The sequence below is a fragment of the Podarcis erhardii genome (assembly GCF_964252035.2).
Source record: "Podarcis erhardii genome assembly, chromosome: 7".
In the NCBI taxonomy this organism is placed as follows: domain Eukaryota; kingdom Metazoa; phylum Chordata; class Lepidosauria; order Squamata; family Lacertidae; genus Podarcis; species Podarcis erhardii.
This window is the reverse complement of record NC_138511.1, coordinates 87,652,202-87,670,356: the sequence shown is the minus strand read 5'-3', so window position 1 is coordinate 87,670,356 and position 18,155 is coordinate 87,652,202. Positions and strand designations below refer to the sequence as shown.

At 48.2% G+C, this 18,155-nt stretch overlaps 1 protein-coding gene across 1 annotated transcript in view; it reads right to left on the bottom strand.

The window, feature by feature from the left end:
* MEIS3 (Meis homeobox 3) overlaps positions 1-18,155 on the bottom strand; it is an 80,568-nt gene that overhangs the window by 31,209 nt on the left and 31,204 nt on the right. Inside the window, exons 6-7 of the mRNA XM_081869342.1 lie at positions 16,888-17,037; positions 7,061-7,172 (exon numbers count right to left, since the gene is read on the bottom strand). Coding sequence (XP_081725468.1) covers positions 7,061-7,172; positions 16,888-17,037 — 262 coding nt within the window. The remainder of the gene's footprint in view (positions 1-7,060; positions 7,173-16,887; positions 17,038-18,155) is intronic.

Sequence of the window (18,155 nt, the reverse complement as noted above, 5' to 3'; positions counted from 1 at the left end):
AGCAACGGGAGCTCACCCCATCGCAGGGATTCAAACCGCCAACCTTCTGATCAGCAAGTCCTAGGCTCTGTGGTTTAACCCACAGCGCCACCCCCGTCCCTTTCCTAAATTTATCAAGCCCTTTATTCAGTACTCAGTAGCACAGTGTGCTTCAAATGTGCTTTAGAGGTGTACATAGTAAAGAGTTGGGTTAATGCACAGGAAGTTTTAAGTGCTAAGTGCCCTGAGAGAGAGGCAGAAAAGCAAAGCTCACCTAGGGTGAGAGACTAGGAGAGGGAAGGAAAGCCCTTAGGTGAGAGATAGGAGACTCTGTTGTTTTCTATAGGTAGCCATGATCAAGAGTTACCTTTAACAAAAGATTCTGCATCCGTGGGCTGTCTTTGTAGTTTAGATACACTGCTGTTGATTTTCTCTTCTATTTATGCTGTTGCTTTTATGAGAATTTGCGTTTCATTGTGCATTCCTTGGGACGCAGGTGGCGCTGTGGGTTAGACCACAGAGCCTAGGGCTTGCCGATCAGAAGGTTGGCGGTTCAAATCCCTGTGATGGGGTGAGCTTCCCGTTGCTCGGTCCCTGCTCCTGCCCACCTAGCAGTTTGAAAGCACGTCAAAGTGCAAGTCGATAAATAGGTACCACTCCAGCGGGAAGGTAAACGGCATTTCCATGCACTGCTCTGGTTCGCCAGAAGCGGCTTAGTCATGCTGGCCACATGACCCGGAAGCTGTATGCCGGCTCCCTCAGCCAATAAAGCGAGATGAACGTACAACCCCAGAGTCGTTTGCGACTGGACCTAATGGTCAGGGGTCCCTTTACCTTTTTATGCATTCCTTAAAATAATTGCATTTGTATAATTATTTTGAGTTGGATGTTACATAGATGTTATGTTGTGAAATCGGTCTTGCATGCTGCAGTTTTCTGGCGGAAGGTGGCATATTTTTTTATTTTTTATTATTATTATTATTATTATTATTATTATTATTATTATTATTAACCCCATTGCTACTTAAGCTGGGGCTGGTGTTTATGTGTGGCTTTTGTTGCATGCATCTGTCCCCCTGCAACGTCCCATGCGCAGCCAGAGAAGCTGATTGAACCACAGAAGGAATGGAATGTCGGGCAAAAATGTCGGCTGATCAAGTCGCTGGTGGGCAGCAAGAAAAACCCCCCTCCCCCCAGCATTTCGCTTTGCAAAAAGCAAGCTGCCCCTCCCCTTCCCATTTAGGCGCCGACCCCTTGACCCTTGGAACGTCACCATTCAGCTTGGAATGAGAAGAGAGGACACACACACACACACACACACACACACACACACGGGGCCGGCTATTTTCTGTCCCTGCCATGAGTAACCAGGCCTGTCTTTAGAGGCCTGCAGACAGGTTTATGGATGTCCGGTCGGGCAAAGAGAATACAGGGCTGTCTCCAACCAAGCCGTGCTCAAAGTAGACCCGTTGCAATGAATGGCCCAAGCTCAGACTTGTTCATTTCAGTGGGTCTGCTCTGGGCAGGACTAGCACTAATGCTTAGTGGTTAGAAGAGCAGGGTGGGGAACTGAGTCAAAAAAGGGGGTGGGTTTCAGCTGGTGATGGTCTCAATGGGTGGTGCCTTCAAAGTTAGTCTAGGCCAGGGGTCTGCAACCTTTAAGACAAAAAAGAGCCATTTGGACCCGTTTCCGAAGGGGAAAAAAACTGGGAGCCGCAAAACTCGTCATTATAAAAATAACTTTTTGTCACTTTTTTATTATTTCTTTGTTTGACCCCTCAGAATTACTCCTCCTCATAGAAATAAACGTTAAATTAACAAGTTACCTTTTTGTGTGTGTGTGTTCTTCACTCCCTTTCAAAACAGTGACCAGCGTACATGCCCCTTACAATGTAGCGGGCGGGCGGGCGGGAAGGTGACGTCGGGACGGTGTGTGACTAACGCACGCACCGCCCCCATGCGAAGTCACAGTCAGTACAGCGCCCGCCACAGTGGGGAGTGTCGGGGCGCACAATGCGCCTCCTCCCCTCGCTAGTATCCGCCCCGGAGCCGCAGCAAAGGTGTAAAAGAGCCACATGCAGCTCCGGAGCCGCGGGTTGCAGACCCCTGGTCTAGGCTAACCCCCACCCACACTTAGGAATTCCCTGCCAATTGATCTCAAACAGGAACCTTCACCGAAACCTTCCTAGCACCTGCTGAAAACATTTTTTTCTTTCGGCAAGCCTATCTAGGTACGATGAATGCGGATGGGTGTTTTAATCTGGGTTTAAAAATTAAAAATTAAATGGTTGTTTTGAACTTTTCCTGCCTGGAAGAACTGATGTAGCCGGCTTGTTCCACAGAAGGAGAGAGGTTGGGTAGAGCAGGGGTCAGCAAACTTTTTCAGCAGGGGGCCGGTCCACTGTCGCTCAGACCTTGTGGAGGGCCGGACTATATTTTTTTGGGGGGGGGGTGAACGAATTCCTATGCCCCACAAATAACCCAGAGATGCATTTTAAATTAAAGCACACATTCTACTCATGTAAAAACACCAGGCAGGCCCCACAAATAACCCAGAGATGCATTTGAAATTAAAGCACACATTCTACTCATGTAAAAACACCAGGCAGGCCCCACAAATAACCCAGAGATGCATTTGAAATAAAAGGACACATTCTACTCATGTAAAAACACGCCGATTCCTGGACTGTCCGCAGGCCAGATTGAGAAGGTGATTGGGCCACATCCGGCCCCCAGGCCTTAGTTTGCCTACCCATGGGGTAGAGCTTAATTCACATTCACCATCACCCTATTTGCTCCCAAGCTCTCCAAGCAGTCAAGGGAAGCCACACTCTCCAGGCCGGAAGCATCTCAAAAACCGGTCCAGCCAATTTCACCACTCCCTGCTGATTTGCAAGAGATTAGCAACTGGGCTGATGACTAACTTTCCTGAAGGGCACTGTGCGAAAGGGAATGAGGGGAAGTGGACGGAAATGTTAACTCTTTGTCCCTTAAAAGCCCTGCACGCCAGGCCTCCTAACACTCCTCTTTTACCAGCAGGCAAGGACCAGGATGGAGGCAGTGTCCGTTCTGCCCAGACACAGAGGTCCAGCGCCGAGGGCCTTCTGGCGGTTCCCTCGCTGCGAGAAGCCAAGCTACAGGGAACCAGGCAGAGGGCCTTCTCGGTAGTGGCACCCGCCCTGTGGAACACCCACCCACCAGGTGTCCAAGAGAGAAATAGCTACCTGACATTTAGAAGACATCTGAAGGCAGCCCTGTTTAGGGAAGCTTTTAATTTATAATAGGTTATTGTATTTTAGTGTTTTGTTGGAAGCCGCCAGAGTGGCTGGGGAAACCCAGCCAGATGGGCGGGGTATAAATAATAAATAATTATTATTATTATTATTATTATTATTATTATTATTATTATTATTAGACAGGCCATTTCGTGGGGAGGGGGCCGGGAAGTCAGCAGGCTAAACCCTCTTCCTTCCCCTAGGAGGCCTCGCTCACCCCATCGCCTCTAAAACCTGGATGCTATTTCTCAATTTTCCCAGGGCAATCTACCCCTCCTCCCACTCTGGTCCTCCCTTCTCGTCTCCCCCTCGCCCGCTCCCCCCTTGCAAACCCTCCCATTGGAGGCTGACTTCTGCGCTCTGCAAGGTCTGTTGAGGAGGAGGTTCCACAGGGCGGCTTGCAGCTCCGCTGCAGTGACTCCCAGGGCGACCCCCCAGCTTCGAGGGCTGCCAGCACAACCCCCCCTCCTCTTGCCTTTGCTTTCCCTTTCTTCAGTTGGATGCCCCCATTCTCAGGGTATTTGCTCAACAGATGGCGACTGCTGGAATGCAGAGGCCCGTGTGTGTGTGTGTGTGTGTGTGTGTGTGTGTGTGTGTGTAAACGCTCACACTCTAATTAGCATAACTGCGATCCCCGGCTTTCTGCGGAACACGCTCGCAGGTGTTGTAGGCGGGCTCCCGCCCTCTCTGCACATGCGCAGGGATTGCAAAACGCAGATGGGAGGCCAGGATGCATCTCCTTCCAGGCTTAGGGCACGGGGAGGGAAAGCATAACGTTGGTACACAGGGGTGCCTCCCTTGCAACGCTCCAGAATCTGGATGAGAGAGGGCCCAGAACACAACACAAGCCAGTTTGTATACCCCCCCCCAATAAAACATCCCACCTTAGCACAGGTTTTACCATACAGTGGTACCTCGGATTACATACGCTTCAGGTTATATATGCTCCGCTAACTCAGAAATAGTACCTCGGGTTAAGAAATTTGCTTCAGGATGAGAACAGAAATTGTGCTCTGGCAGTGCGGCAGCAGCAGGAGGCCCCATTAGCTAAAGTGGTGCTTCAGGTTAAGAACAGTTTCAGGTTAAGAACGGACCTCTGGAGTGAATTAAGTACTTAACCCGAGTGGGACGGGGGTGGCGCTGTGGGTTAAACCACAGAGCCTAGGACTTGCTGATCAGAAGGTCAGCGGTTCGAATCGCCGCGACGGGGTGAGCTCCCATTGCTCGGTCCCTGCTCCTGCCAACCTAGCAGTTCGAAAGCACGTGAAAGTGCAAGTAGATAAATAGGTACCACTCCGGCAGGAAGGTAAACGGTGTTTCCGTGCGCTGCTCTGGTTCACCAAAAGCGGCTTAGTCATGCTGGCCACATAACCCGGAAGCTGTACGCCAGCTCCCTAGGCCAATAAAGCGAGATGAGCGCCTCAACCCCAGAGTCGGCCACAACTGGACCTAATGGTCAGGGGTCCCTTTACCACTGTATTGACCATAATTTCTTGCAATGGAGAGATTTGGTTTCACACATTTTTAAAAAAATCAGCGTGAAAATTCATCCTTAAATACTTGTTTTCATTTACTTATTCAAATACTTGCTCTATCGCAAAACGAGCGTTTCTGAACACACCTCATCTGAAGGCATGCCCTTCAAAATCTGTTTTATTCTAAATGAGACATTTCTTTGGTCTGAGAATCGTACACCGCAAAATTCAAAGGACTGTCGAATCCAAAGAATAATTGAGTCCCGATCAAATACATTGGCCGATAAGATACAGATTACATCGTTCAGTTCACAGAACTCAAATTCCTGAAGCACTGCTGATACCGTATTTTTCGCTCTATAACACGCACCTGACCATAACACGCACGTAGTTTTTAGAGGAGGAAAATCCGTAGGCATGCCACCCGTAGGCATTCCCTCCATAACACGCACAGACATTTCCCCTTACTTTTTAGGAGGAAACAAGTGAGTGTTACGGTGCAAAAAATACAGTAATTTCTGCGCTAGGTTTAGGTGGCCTTGGCTCCAGGAGCAAACTGTCGAAATCTTTGGGGGTCTGGCACCCTGAGCGAGGCCAACATTTGCTGCCCACAAATGGATCTTCTCAATTATGGGTCTTCTCAATGTTGAACCCCGTTGGCTCAGGGCCCTGTGTGGGGGAACCAACCACAGTGCTCTAAATCCAGCACCGCTTAGCACAGTTTAAGGGTATGCAGGTAAGCTGGGGTATGTTAGGAACCCAAAGGTATATCCCCCACCTTGTCTCTGGTCGAGACCACTATGCCAAGCCTAGTTTCTCTGATGTGCCCTATCTTCTCATTTTCTGAGAGCCTTTGGTCCTACAACTGGGGTCCCCCAAAAGAAACGCATGTGACTGGATTTGCTCACATCCCCTGCTTTGCTCAGCCTTCCTCTCCAACCTTTACTGACCTTCCAACGTAATACACTCCTTAAATTGAGATGGAAAACTCTGTAAGGCCCTCTTTGCTCTGCAAGCAGCTGCATACATTGTAGAAAAGCAAAACAAGTACAGTGGTGCCCCACAAGACGAATACCTCGCAAGACGAAAAACTCGCTAGACGAAAGAGTTTTCCGTCTTTTGAGGTGCTTCGCAAGACGAATTTCCCTTTGGGCTTGCTTCGCAAGACGTTTCGTCTTGCGAGTTTTTTCCCTTTCCCCCCCTTTTTCTAAGCCGCTAAGCCGCTAATAGCCGCTAATCCGCTAATCCGCTAAGCCGCTAATAGCCGTGCTTCGCAAGACGAAAAAACCACAAGACGAAGAGACTCACGGAACGGATTAATTTCGTCTTGCGAGGCACCACTGTACGTCCCTCTATTCCAGACTCGACTGGCCCTCCTCGCTTCATCATAACCGGCATCTTAGTCCCAGAAGCATCTCATCGCTGGGTGAAAGTTTGCAGTTGCAATGTACAAATTACTCCAGTCTGTCATTGCTCTTGTGCTAAGGGATCGCGATTTTACAGAGTTATAATCTTACGAGGGGGCCTCAGCCAAGCCACCATTTTCTTTGCCTCAGCCTCCATCCCTCATTATTATTATTTTGCAAGTCAGGTCTCATGAATAATGGCCTGACACAGAGGGCTGTGGCATAGATGGCTGAATTAATACGAAAGCAGAAATTAAGAAGAGGAACAACAACTATCACGATTATGGTAATCCTAACTGACTTTTTCAACTCAGTTTCTGAACTTTCATTGCCATGTAACAATAGTTTATTATCAGGTTACCTGGTTCATTGCTGGTACAGTGGTACCTCAGTTTTCGAACGTCTCCGTTGACGAAATTTTTGGTTTTCGAATGCCATAAACCCAGAAGTAAATGCTTCGGTTTTTGAACTCACCTTGGAAGTCAAACATGCTACGTGCCTTCCGTATTGAGTTTTCCATATTGAATTTTCCGTATTGAGGCTTCCATACTGAGTTTTCGGTTTTTGAACGTTTCAGAACTCGAATGGTCTTCCAGAATGGATTATGTTCTAAAACCGAGGTACCACTGTATTTTGTTATATGTGGACCATTGCTAGTTATTTTTCTTCCCTATTTTGTTGGCCCGTATCAAATATTTTTATTTCAGGTGGATGTCTTTTCTTTTTCTACAATTGTTCCCTTAAATTCTTTCTTCGCTGTATTAGTGCTGTTGGTCAAAGACATCACCTTTCGCACCTTCTTTAGATCCTTAATTCTACCTAAAAGGCTCTCTCTGCAATGCTCTCCTTACTTTGAGCCCACACAGAAAATGCAGGACCACAGAAGCAGAGGCTTTCTCCTCCCTCCAGCATCCACTAAACCTACCTTGTTCGCTGGAGTTATCGCCACTCTGCGACGCGATCCCACCGCTGGAAGGTCCCGGCGTTCCCGAGTGCGTGGATCCCGTCTCATCGTGGTCCCGGATCCAAGAGTTGTTCTACAGAAGAAGGGAGCACACATGGCAAGGTTAGCTGTGTGAGTGGGCACCAGGAGGTTGCCCAGATCCACGTTTTCCTTTCATCCCCAACCCAGGAAGAATGGTTATCAGCAGAAGGGTAGATTAGATAGATAGATAGTGTTATGGAAAAAATCTAGGTGTGAGGCTGCTCAGTCACCCACTTCGTCGGGCAGAGCCCGCGGGTCCCTGCGGAATAAAGGAAGGATTCCAGCCAACTGGAGCAAATTGCTGTAGACCAAAGTTTATTGCGCAATAGGTTCAAAGAGCAAATCTGAAAGAGCAAACTTTTAAAACTTTCCCACCATATCCCAGAATACAGTTCGTACAGCATCATTGCTACATCACTGACATGTCACAAAAAGGAGAGGGTTAACCTTGGCAAACATGTCCAGACAAGTCCTTGGTACAAGATTATCATAAGCAGACATGGCAGGGCAAGACTCAGGTATAAGATTAGCATAGACAAATATGTCTTAAGTACCCACCACCCAAAAGTACAATAGAAGTTCATTTGCATGTCTGGAGCCTGAGGCGAGTCAGGTGATGAGATTTGGCTTCCTTTGGCTAACAAGGAGCCCAGCAATTGTCACCTCTGAGAAACTCCTGAAGTCCTTTCTCAAGGGGAAAAGCTTTGGAATGGAGGAAACTGGGAAAGGAGATGATTTTATATTATTTTTAAAGCTTCCCTGAGCTGTCAAGTTGAAATGATACATTCAGGCATAATATTTGTAATATTTAACTTTAAAGATGTGCCCCCCCCCCGGTATTTCCCTAACAATAGATAGATAGATAGATAGATAGATAGATAGATAGATAGATAGATAGATAGATGATAGATAGACAGAACCCTTCATCTGTCACCTGCAAGGCAATTCTTGTTCCTTGGGCATTCTGTGAATGGCTTGGAAGAGAAGCTTTGCAAGATCTGAGCCGATCCTTGAAAGTCCTCAGATGTCCCAAAGGCCATGCAACCAGAGTCAAATCGATATTGTATTCTTAATTAAACTAATTAGCTAACTAAATCGCCTCCCCCCACCCATACCTCAAGGCAAGGTACAAAATGCAATGAGCGTGGCGTGGAAAACCAGTTAAACACAACACAGAAAATAAGAGCAGATGAATGTAAAGGCCGTACAAAATAGACGCCTGTGGCAGAGACCCAGCTAGAAAAACTTACGACGACCCATGTAAACCAATTAGAACACCCTGCAGTTGATTCTTTATTGACCATGAAGCATCCCTCATCCCTGAGCGTATGACAAGGAGAAGAAAAATAGTTCTCTGGGAAAGTTTCTCTCTCTCCACCACCCCCGTTTCCCAGTTACTTTGGGTTATGGGAACTGTAATCCAACAATGATTTGGAGGGCACCAGACTGCCTGCCCCCAATCTGCACCCCCTCAAAAGTGCCCCCCCAATATCCCTGCAAGGTAAAGGTAAAGGGACCCCTGACCATTAGGTCCAGTCGTGGCTGACTCTGGGGTTGTGGCGCTCATCTCGCTTTATTGGCCGGCTTTATTGGTACAGCTTCCGGGTCATGTGGCCAGCATGACTAAGCTGCTTCTGGCGAACCAGAGCAGTGCACAGAAACGCTGTTTACCTTCCCGCCAGAGTGGTACCTATTTATCTACTTGCACTTTGATGTGCTTTCGAGCTGCTAGGTTGGCAGGAGCAGGGACCGAGCAACGGGAGCTCACCCCATCGCGGGGATTTGAACCGCCGACCTTCTGATCGGCAAGTCCTAGGCTCTGTGGTTTAACCCACAGCGCCACCCGCATCCCTGCAAGGTAGGCCGGTATTATTAGTATCCCTAGTGTGTTTGTAAACAGGGACCACTGGTAGGCTAATTCTTCCCTACCCTGACCCTGTGCAGACAGGAAGAAACGAACGGACAAAATATAGCTCAGTTGGTTAGAGCATGGTGCTGATAACGCCAAGGTTGCAAGTTTGATCCTTGTAAGGGACAGCTGTGTTTTCCTGCATTGCAGCGGGTTAGACTAGATGATCCTCAGGGTCTCTTCCAACTCTACGATTCTATGAAATTTGTTTTTCCTGGCAAGGGTAGCAGCTTCGCCGGTTTGACTTCCGCCTGTCCAGAGGCTGCTGCTGGCTCAGGGAATCCCTAGTAAAGGTAAAGGTACCCCTGCCCGTACGGGCCAGTCGTGTCCGACTCTAGGGTTGTGCGCCCATCTCACTTAAGAGGCCGGGGGCCAGCGCTGTACGGAGACACTTCCGGGTCACGTGGCCAGCATGACGAAGCTGCTCTGGCGAGCCGGCACCAGCGCAGCACATGGAAACACCATTTACCTTCCCGCTATAAAGCGGTACCTATTTATCTACTTGCACTTAATTGTGCTTTCGAGCTGCTAGGTGGGCAGGAGCAGGGACCGAAGACGGGAGCTCACCCCGTCGTGGGGATTCGAACCACAGGGAATCCCTACCATGGGACAATTCCCTTATCCACAGCTCCCAGTTCCTTCTCCCATGCAAGCCTTCCTCCCCATAAATCCTTTAAGGAGGAGGCCCGGATTTAGCAGGGATTTCCACAACGCCTCCGCTGGGGCTGTAATTATTTTGACCCCCCCTCCCTCCCCTTCCCTTGCCCAATTGAAGAGAGTTCAAAGGGGGACACCGGGCCTCTGGCGCAGCTACCGAAGGGGCTCGGATTGCAGCCCCCCGACTTGCCGGGGGACTAAAACAAAGCCCCGGGCCCCCCGCGCCCCCACCCCGCCCTCTCATGCCCTCCCTGATTAACCTGGCAGAGCTGATCACAGGAGCCCCACAAGCGAGAGGCCTAAGGGGTTCAAGGGGTTAAGGAGCTGCGGATTTCAAAAGCGAACCTAACACTTGTAGACCACAATAAACGGGAAGGGAGGGGTCAGGGGGTCGCTGTTTCAAACTCTAGGAAGCGAAGGTAGCAACACTAGCGGTTAATTAAGTGCAGGCCCAGCAGCTTCTGCCCAAAGCGGATTTCACGAGAGCCGCTTAAGAGTCAAGTCCAGGGCTAAGATTTGGCTCCCCATCTTAAGGACGGAGGCTTAAGGGCCGTAAGCAGAGAGAAGCATGTTAACGGGGGCGGGATTTGAATTTTCAACAATTATTATTTGGGATATGAACATTCCCCACCTGCCCACCCGATGCCCAATCGTGGAACGGACGGCTGCAGCAAAAGCCACTACCTTTATTATTATTATTTTTATTTAAAAAATTGCACTTTCATCCAAGAAGAGAATACACAGTGCTGCAATAAGAATGTCAAACGAAGAATCTCAGGTTTTGAAAGGCATGTCTAAATAATACCGTTTTTAGAAGGCATTAAAAAAGGGTAGGGGTGGCTCCTGCCAAACTTCTATTGGCAAGGAGTTCCACAGGGCGGGGCCTGCCCCAGTCAAGGCTTGGCCCTGGGTAAAAGCCAGGCAAACATTACGCGCCATGTAGGCCCACCCAAAGCGCACTTCTTACCTGCCCTTCATCAGAAGAACCCACTGCAGGTGTAAAAATAATAATAATGCAGTATTAAAATTAGTCCTAGCAATTTACAATTGTGAGAACAGGGCGGGTCTAAATATAGACACCTTCAGTGTCAAAGGGTGAAAATGGGAAATTCGGATGACTTGTTTTTTTAAAAAAATAAAATAAGGGGGAATGCAATAGCCCTCGAATGCAATAGCTAATGCATTTTAAATTGCGTTTTAACCTGTATTTTAAATTCCCCCCCCCCCCATTTTTCCCTATTATGTTTTTACTGTGATTTTATTGGTGTTAGTCGCCCTGATCCCGGCTCTGGCTGGGGAGGGTGGGGTATAAATAAAATTTATTATTATTATTACCATGGTACCTCGGGTTAAGTACTTAATTCGTTCCGGAGGTCCGTACTTAACCTGAAACTGTTCTTAACCTGAAGCGCCACTTTAGCTAATGGGGCCTCCTGCTGCTGCCGCGCCGCCAGAGCACAATTTCTGTTCTCATCCTGAAGCAAAGTTCTTAACCTGAAGCACTATTTCTGGGTTAGCGGAGTCTGTAACCTGAAGTGTCTGTAACCCGAGGTACCACTGTATTATTATTATTATTATTATTATTATTATTATTATTATTATTAATCAGAACCTCCATGTAGAGGCGCAGTGTACCTGCGATAAAGCGGGGCGTGGGGTGGAAAAACAGGGGAAGGCCCCCAGGCCTCGCTTACAGGCTCCCTTAGGCAGTCGCTGGAGATGGGAGAAGCCTGGTCTCGATCCAACACTGACTTTCTTTCCCCTTCATGTTCAGTGTGGAAGAGGAGATGAACAGCTAAGAAAGGATTTGGTCCTCAGATGCCGGGCTGCGGATGTTGCTAGAATTAGCCTCCTCCTCCCCCGTCTCCTTGTGCCAACCGCCCCCCCCCCAAAAAACCCTCCACTCTGCGAAGCTTCCAGCCCGATAGCCCCGGGGCACATTAAAAATGCAAGGAAGTTGCTATAGGCAAATGAATGTGTTGACTGCATTAGCGGGGCTTGGGAAAAAATGAAAAAGTTGACGGAGCAGGGAGGGGAGGGGAGAGATCAGGGGCAGTGCAAGAGGCGACCACGGCTCCTTCATTACCAGCTAACTGTCAGGGGTAATTATTTTCCAAATGTACGACCCTTTTCTTTCAAACTCATGAATGTTGCAAGGAGAGATGGGTTCCCCCTTCCCCCACTTCCCTTACAGGGGAAGGGGCGAGAGTGGCCATACGGGCTGGGAGAGGAGGGGTTATATTTATTTTACACCATTATTAATCACTCCCCCCCCCCAAATTAAGGTAGACCAAAAAGAGCGGATGTATGGAAGTGAGAGCTGGATCATAAAGAAGGCTGATCGCCGAAGAATGGATGCTTTTGAATTATGGTGCTGGAGGAGACTCTTGAGAGTCCCATGGACTGCAAGAAGATCAAACCTCCATTCTGAAGGAAATCAGCCCTGAGTGCTCACTGGAAGGACAGATCCTGAAGCTGAGGCTCCAAGACTTTGGCCACCTCATGAGAAGAGAAGACTCCCTGGAAAAGACCCTGATGTTGGGAAAGATGGAGGGCACAAGGAGAAGGGGACGACAGAGGACGAGATGGTTGGACAGTGTTCTCGAAGATACAAACATGAGTTTGACCCAACTGCGGGAGGCAGTGGAAGACAGGAGTGCCTGGCGTGCTCTGGTCCAGGGGGTCACGAAGAGTCGGACACGACTAAATGACTAAACAACAACAGCAGCAGCAGCAACAACAAAAAGAGCGGAAAGCGGCTTGAGAGATAAGCTCGATTTTGTAGGATGCAAACACACCATTCCTTTCTCCCTGCCCATCAAAAGGCTTTTTGAAGCAAGCAGAAGCCGGCTAAACCTGTTAGGAGACAGGACAGGGGGTGTGGGGTGCAGGGAGGGCTCCCAAAGTCAGCTATATTTCAAAATGTTTTATGTGAGACGTCAGGTAGCCTGAGGATATCCAAGTGTTATTTCTGCGCCTCCGTCTGCCTCGGCAAAAAGTAACGCTGCGCAGCAAAATGCGCACTTGCAGGCAAAAGGTTCGCACCCTCAAAACTCCAGCTAGGACTGGGAACAGCCTGTGTCCTAAACATTGGGGAGTCATCGGTGGTCTGTGGGCAAGATGGAGACCTTTGGCCTAATTCTGTATGGCCTGTTTTCAAGGGCCATCTCTCTGCAAGTGGTCTGTGGCAAAAGTGAGCTCTTCCCTAGTGTGGCAGCCTGTTGGCACCCCCCCCCACTTGCTTTGGCCCCGCCTAAAAGAATAATAATTTTATTATTTATTTGCCTCTCATCTGACTAGGTTTTTCCAGCCACTCTAGGCAGCTTCCAGCAAAACATAAAAAACACAACAAAACATCAAACCTTAAAAACTTCCCTAAACAGGGCTGCCTTCAGATGTCTTCTAAAAGTCAGGTAGTTGTTTATTTCCTTGATGGGAGGGTGTTCCACAGGGCGGGCGCCACCACCGAGAAGACCCTCTGTCTGGTTCCCTGTAACCTCACTTCTCGCAGGGAGGGAATCGCCAGAAGGCCCTCGGAGCTGGACCTCAGTGTCCAGGATGAAAGATGGGGATGGAGACACTCCTTCAGGTATACAGTGGTGCCTCACAAGACGAAATTAATCCATTCCGTTAGGCTCTTCGTATAGCGGTTTTTTCATCTTGCGAAGCAAGCCCATTGACAGCTTAGCGGATTAGCGCTATTAGCGGTTTAGCGGCTTTTAGCGATCAGCTGTTAAGCGGCTTATCAGCGGAACAGCTGATAAGCAGCTTAGCAGCTTAGGAAAAGGGGGGGGAAGGGGGAAAAACCCGCAGGAACTCGCAAGACATTTCGTCTTGCGAAGCAAGCCCATAGGGAAATTCGTTTTGCGAAGCGCCTCCAAAACGGCAAACCCTTTCGTCTAGCGGGGATTCTGTCTTGCGAGGCGTTCGTCTTGTGGGGCACCACTGTACAGTCAAATCTCAGTTGTTGAACGTAATCCATTCCGGAAGACCGTTTGACAACCAAGGCGCGGCTTCTGATTGGTTGCAAGAGCTTTGGAACATTCAGGTTCCGAAAAACGTTAAAAAACTGGAACATTTACTTCTGGGTTTTTGGCGTTCGGGAGCCAAAATGTTCAAAAACGGAGCCATTAGAGAACCAACGTTTGACTGTACTGGGCCAAGACCATTTAGGGCTTTGAAGATCAGCACCAACCCTTCGAGTTGTGCTCAGAAACGTACTGGAAGTCAATGTAGATCATTTAGGACAGGTATTATATGGTCCCTGCAGCTGCTCCCAGTCAGTAGTCTGGTTGCTATATTCTGGATTAGTTGTAGTTTCTTACAAAAGCAGAGTGATTATTAGGTAGCACTTGTAACAGACTGAAGCAGTAGATTGGGCATATTTGCCAGGTCTCCCAGCAGAGAAAGCAGGTTAGGTAAGGATCGCCACACTTCCACGCACAAAATAGGCAGCTGGAGCAGCAGGCCATGGATAAGAGCAGGATTTAAGACTAGAAGGAACTCTTCTGAACTCAACATGTTTGGAAGAAACAGCTGTACAGTAGTGCCTCGCAAGATGAAATTAATCTGTTCCGCGAGTCTCTTCGTCTAGCGGTTTTTTCGTCTTGCGAAGCAAGCCCATTGACGGCTTAGCGGATTAGCGCTATTAGCGGCTTAGCGGCTTTTAGCGGCTTAGCGGCTTAGCGGATAAGCAGATAAGCGGCTTAGCGGCTTAGAAAAAGGGGGGGGGGGAGTCGGAAAAACTCGCAAGACATTTTCGTCTTGCGAAGCAAGCCCATAGGGAAATTCGTTTTGCGAAGCGCCTCCAAAACGGAAAACCCTTTCGTCTAGCGGGTTTTCCGTCTTGCGAGGCGTTCGTCTTGCGGGGCACCACTGTACAAGAAATATCATTTCGTAAACTGAAGAGGGTGGGATCACATCACTGCAGCAGCAAATGTTATGTCCCCCATTACATACCGCCACTGGGTTCTGAAAAGTTGCCATTAACTCTCAGAAAGAAAAAGGGGAGCGCATTGAGGCCAGACAAGATTTCTTATAAATCTTGCCCAGCAATCCGGTCAGAAATGGTAAGAAAACACAAGGTCACATGATGGATTACTTATTTATTAAAGCGATTGTTTCAACCTGCCCTTTTCCAGGGATGGGAAGAAGAGAATTTCAGCGTGTCGAGAGAGCAGAGAAAATGGCAAACACGGGCTTAAAATTTCATCACAAAAAGGCGGCACAGCTAATGGTAATAAATAACTAATTATAAAGGGTTCTTTCCACAGGAGGAAAAGAGCTATGTGCCATTGTATATATATATATATATAAAGGAAATAAATGAAGTATATAGCATTAAGCCAGATCACTATCGTCTTTAACTAGCACAACTCTAGCACCCCAAATTGCAATGTGAAATAACGATCTGGAAAATCCTGCTGTTACCCCAATTGCACATTGGCTATTGGGAAAATAGGAATTTGCTGTATTGCGAGTCCGACCATTGGTCTATGTCGAACGTAATTATTGTTATTGTCTACACTGGCTAGTGGTGGCTTTCCACGGTTCCAGATAAGGGTCCATCTTTTGGGGTGTAATCCACTGGGAGCAGTCAAATACAACATTCCTTGTCTTCCTAGAGTGGACATGCAATGGGATGTTTGGTCCAGCCAGTTGAAACTTCCTGTTCCTCCTGGACTCGAGCATCCTTCCTTTTGCATGTGATAGAAGGTGGGCGTGACCTAACCTGTCCAGGTAACAAAAGGACGAGTCACGCAGCACACCTCTCTCTCTTTCACTTCCTTCTTCGATTGACCAGCTTCTAGCTAGGACTGCTCTGCTAGCTCTCAGCTAGCAGAAGTTCTGGGATTATCCTCCAATATGGGGTAGATCCACATGTACATATTTGTAACTAAGTCTGCCTTCAGGGATCCAACTGTGAACTGATGTAAGTAAACTTCTTTTATTGACTTTGAATAAGATTGTGGCGTCTTTATTCTTTTAAGAGGGATTCAAGGGAACTTACCAGGAACGTACAATACAATCTGAAACAGGTAATGTGAGAGGTAATGTGAGAGGCTTACACAAGCCTGCAGCCAGCTATCTGCTGTGCGTGTAAAAAGGGGAATGTAAACTCTGCTAAGTAAAGGAACTTGCTAGCGTGTGCTGGTCCCATGGGCTAACCGTGAGGCAAGGTCCGAGTCCAGTCTGAGCTCGAGGTTGCAGTATGGAGGCTGTCCGTCAAAGCTGAAGCGGGGTCCAAGGCAGGGAGTCGGGTGAGGTCAGGAGCTCCAGCAGGACAGGGTGCAGGCAGGAACAGGCTACCAACAATGTTGCTCCCGCAACTTGGGACTGGGCTGGCTGGCTTTTATCTGCCCCGAGGCATAGGGCGGCCCTGATCCTCTGGTGACTCGCCTCTCCTGGCCTGGAGGTGAGCCCTCCTCCTGCGGGAACTTAGTTCCCTCCGCCTCTCTGCCCTGAGCCTCTGCAGCTCAGGAGAGGCTGGAGGGTTACCGGACCCAGAGGCAACCTCAGCTTCCTCTGACGGGGCTAAGAGTGGAGCACCTGCAGGCAATGGGTCCTCCATCACCTCAGGAGCCAGAGCCGACTCAGCTGGAGCCTGCACCTGAGGATCCAGCACAGGTGAGGACCCTTCAGGCTCAGGCCCCAGCCCCGGCTCAGCTGGTTCTGGAGGCAGGGACCCCTGTGCAGGCTGGGATCCCTCAGGTTCAGCCTCCGAGTCCGAATCCCAGGCCATCACATAGCGCAAGTTAGAAGGATATTAATAATCAATACATCCTGTCTTGTCACCCTGAGCATTCTCACACCTCTCAGTCCTACCTGAAGATGCTAAAGATGGAACCTTCAGCACTTTTAACCCCTGAGCCATTTGCAGGTAAGCATCCCAAACTCACAAATGATGCTTAGCATCAAGGTAGAGTTGTGCATGGAAATGGCATTGGGAAATCCTCACACTGCTCCACTTCTCCTATAAAACATTTTGCAATATAGTTGACTTTGCATTATAGTTGATGCCGCTGATCACAAGCACAACATTCAGACACACACCTGAAAATCTACATTTGCAAATTTTCCATGTCGGCAGAAAACTCCTTGAAAACTTTTTCTTACAAGTCAAATTATGATTGCAGCAGGCAAACAGTTCGGCTGCAGCCAAGGCTTGCTGCCCGAAGCTCATGCCCCGCAGGTGTCCTACCTGATCGGAGAGGCTGGCGCAGGAGCCGCCAAAATCTTCAAGGTCAGATTTCGAGCCCCCGTCTCTGTCGTCGATGACCAAGTCAATGGGCATCTTCCCTTTGAGGCAAGTGATGTAGCGGTGGCAGAAATTGTCACAGAGGTCATGTACCTGCCAAAAAGAAAGAAAAAAGTGAAAATGGATTGTCTCACCTTTACTTTGAGTCTATGACGTACAATCAAGCTAGAGATGTGATCTCCCGGAGACTGAGTGATATTGCCAGACAAGAGGACATAGCCCAGGTAAAACCTGGGATGTTCCTAGGAGACCAGATTTATCGGACCATACCAGCCCCCTACCTTGCAGAAATCCACTATGTGGAATACCGCAGACTTCTTACAGCGGCTAGATTAAATGTTCTTGACTCTGCGATATTGTGGGGAAGGTACAGGAGGTACAGGGGAGTACCATACGCCCAGAGAACCTGTCATTGTATTATCGGTGTGGTTGAGTCCACCGAACACATTCTCTTGACTTGCCGTTCTTATGCAGAGCTTAGACAAAACCTTATGGACCCACTCCTATGTCAACTTAGCTTCCTACCTCGAGAAAACCAGGTTTTACACTTGCTGAATAATGTCACTAGAGCTATACCTTTCTTGGTGGCCAAATTTCTTTTTTTAGCCTTTAAGCGTCGCAAGACCATAATTGACTGTATTGACATGGGGCTATCTGTTTAGCCCTTTTAGTGTTGGCTAAGCTCTAAAATCTTCTTGGATGTTTTAACTGTGTATTTGTTTTTTTCTGACTGACGGTCGAATAAAAGGTTGATGATGATGAGTGAAAATGAAAGAATAGCCAGGAGTGGCTGGTTTAAAAGCCAGGAATTTGCAGCTGGTAAGTATTCTACCTGAACATTCAGGAGTTGTGGAAGCAACCAAGAACTCACGGAAGGGGGGGGGGGGCAAGATATGGACTTTTCCCTTTCTAATGATGGCATAACAGATAAGATCCTTTCCTGCGTCAGTAGCTGGTTCAAGAGCAGGAAGCAGAGGGTATATTTATATGCCCAGGATTTCCCTGCCCCATAAGAAAAGCCCCCATTTTACATGTTTTTGAGTCCTCTGATTTTCTGCTTTATTCGCTTTTCTGTGTTTTTATATCGCTGTTTTATCAGGCTCCGTTTTTGTTCCTGTTTATGTATGTGTGGGTTTTGTAAAGTTCAGTCTTCTTATTTCATTATCATTTCATTTGCTTTAACAGTACAGTGGTTACCTCAGGTTACAGAC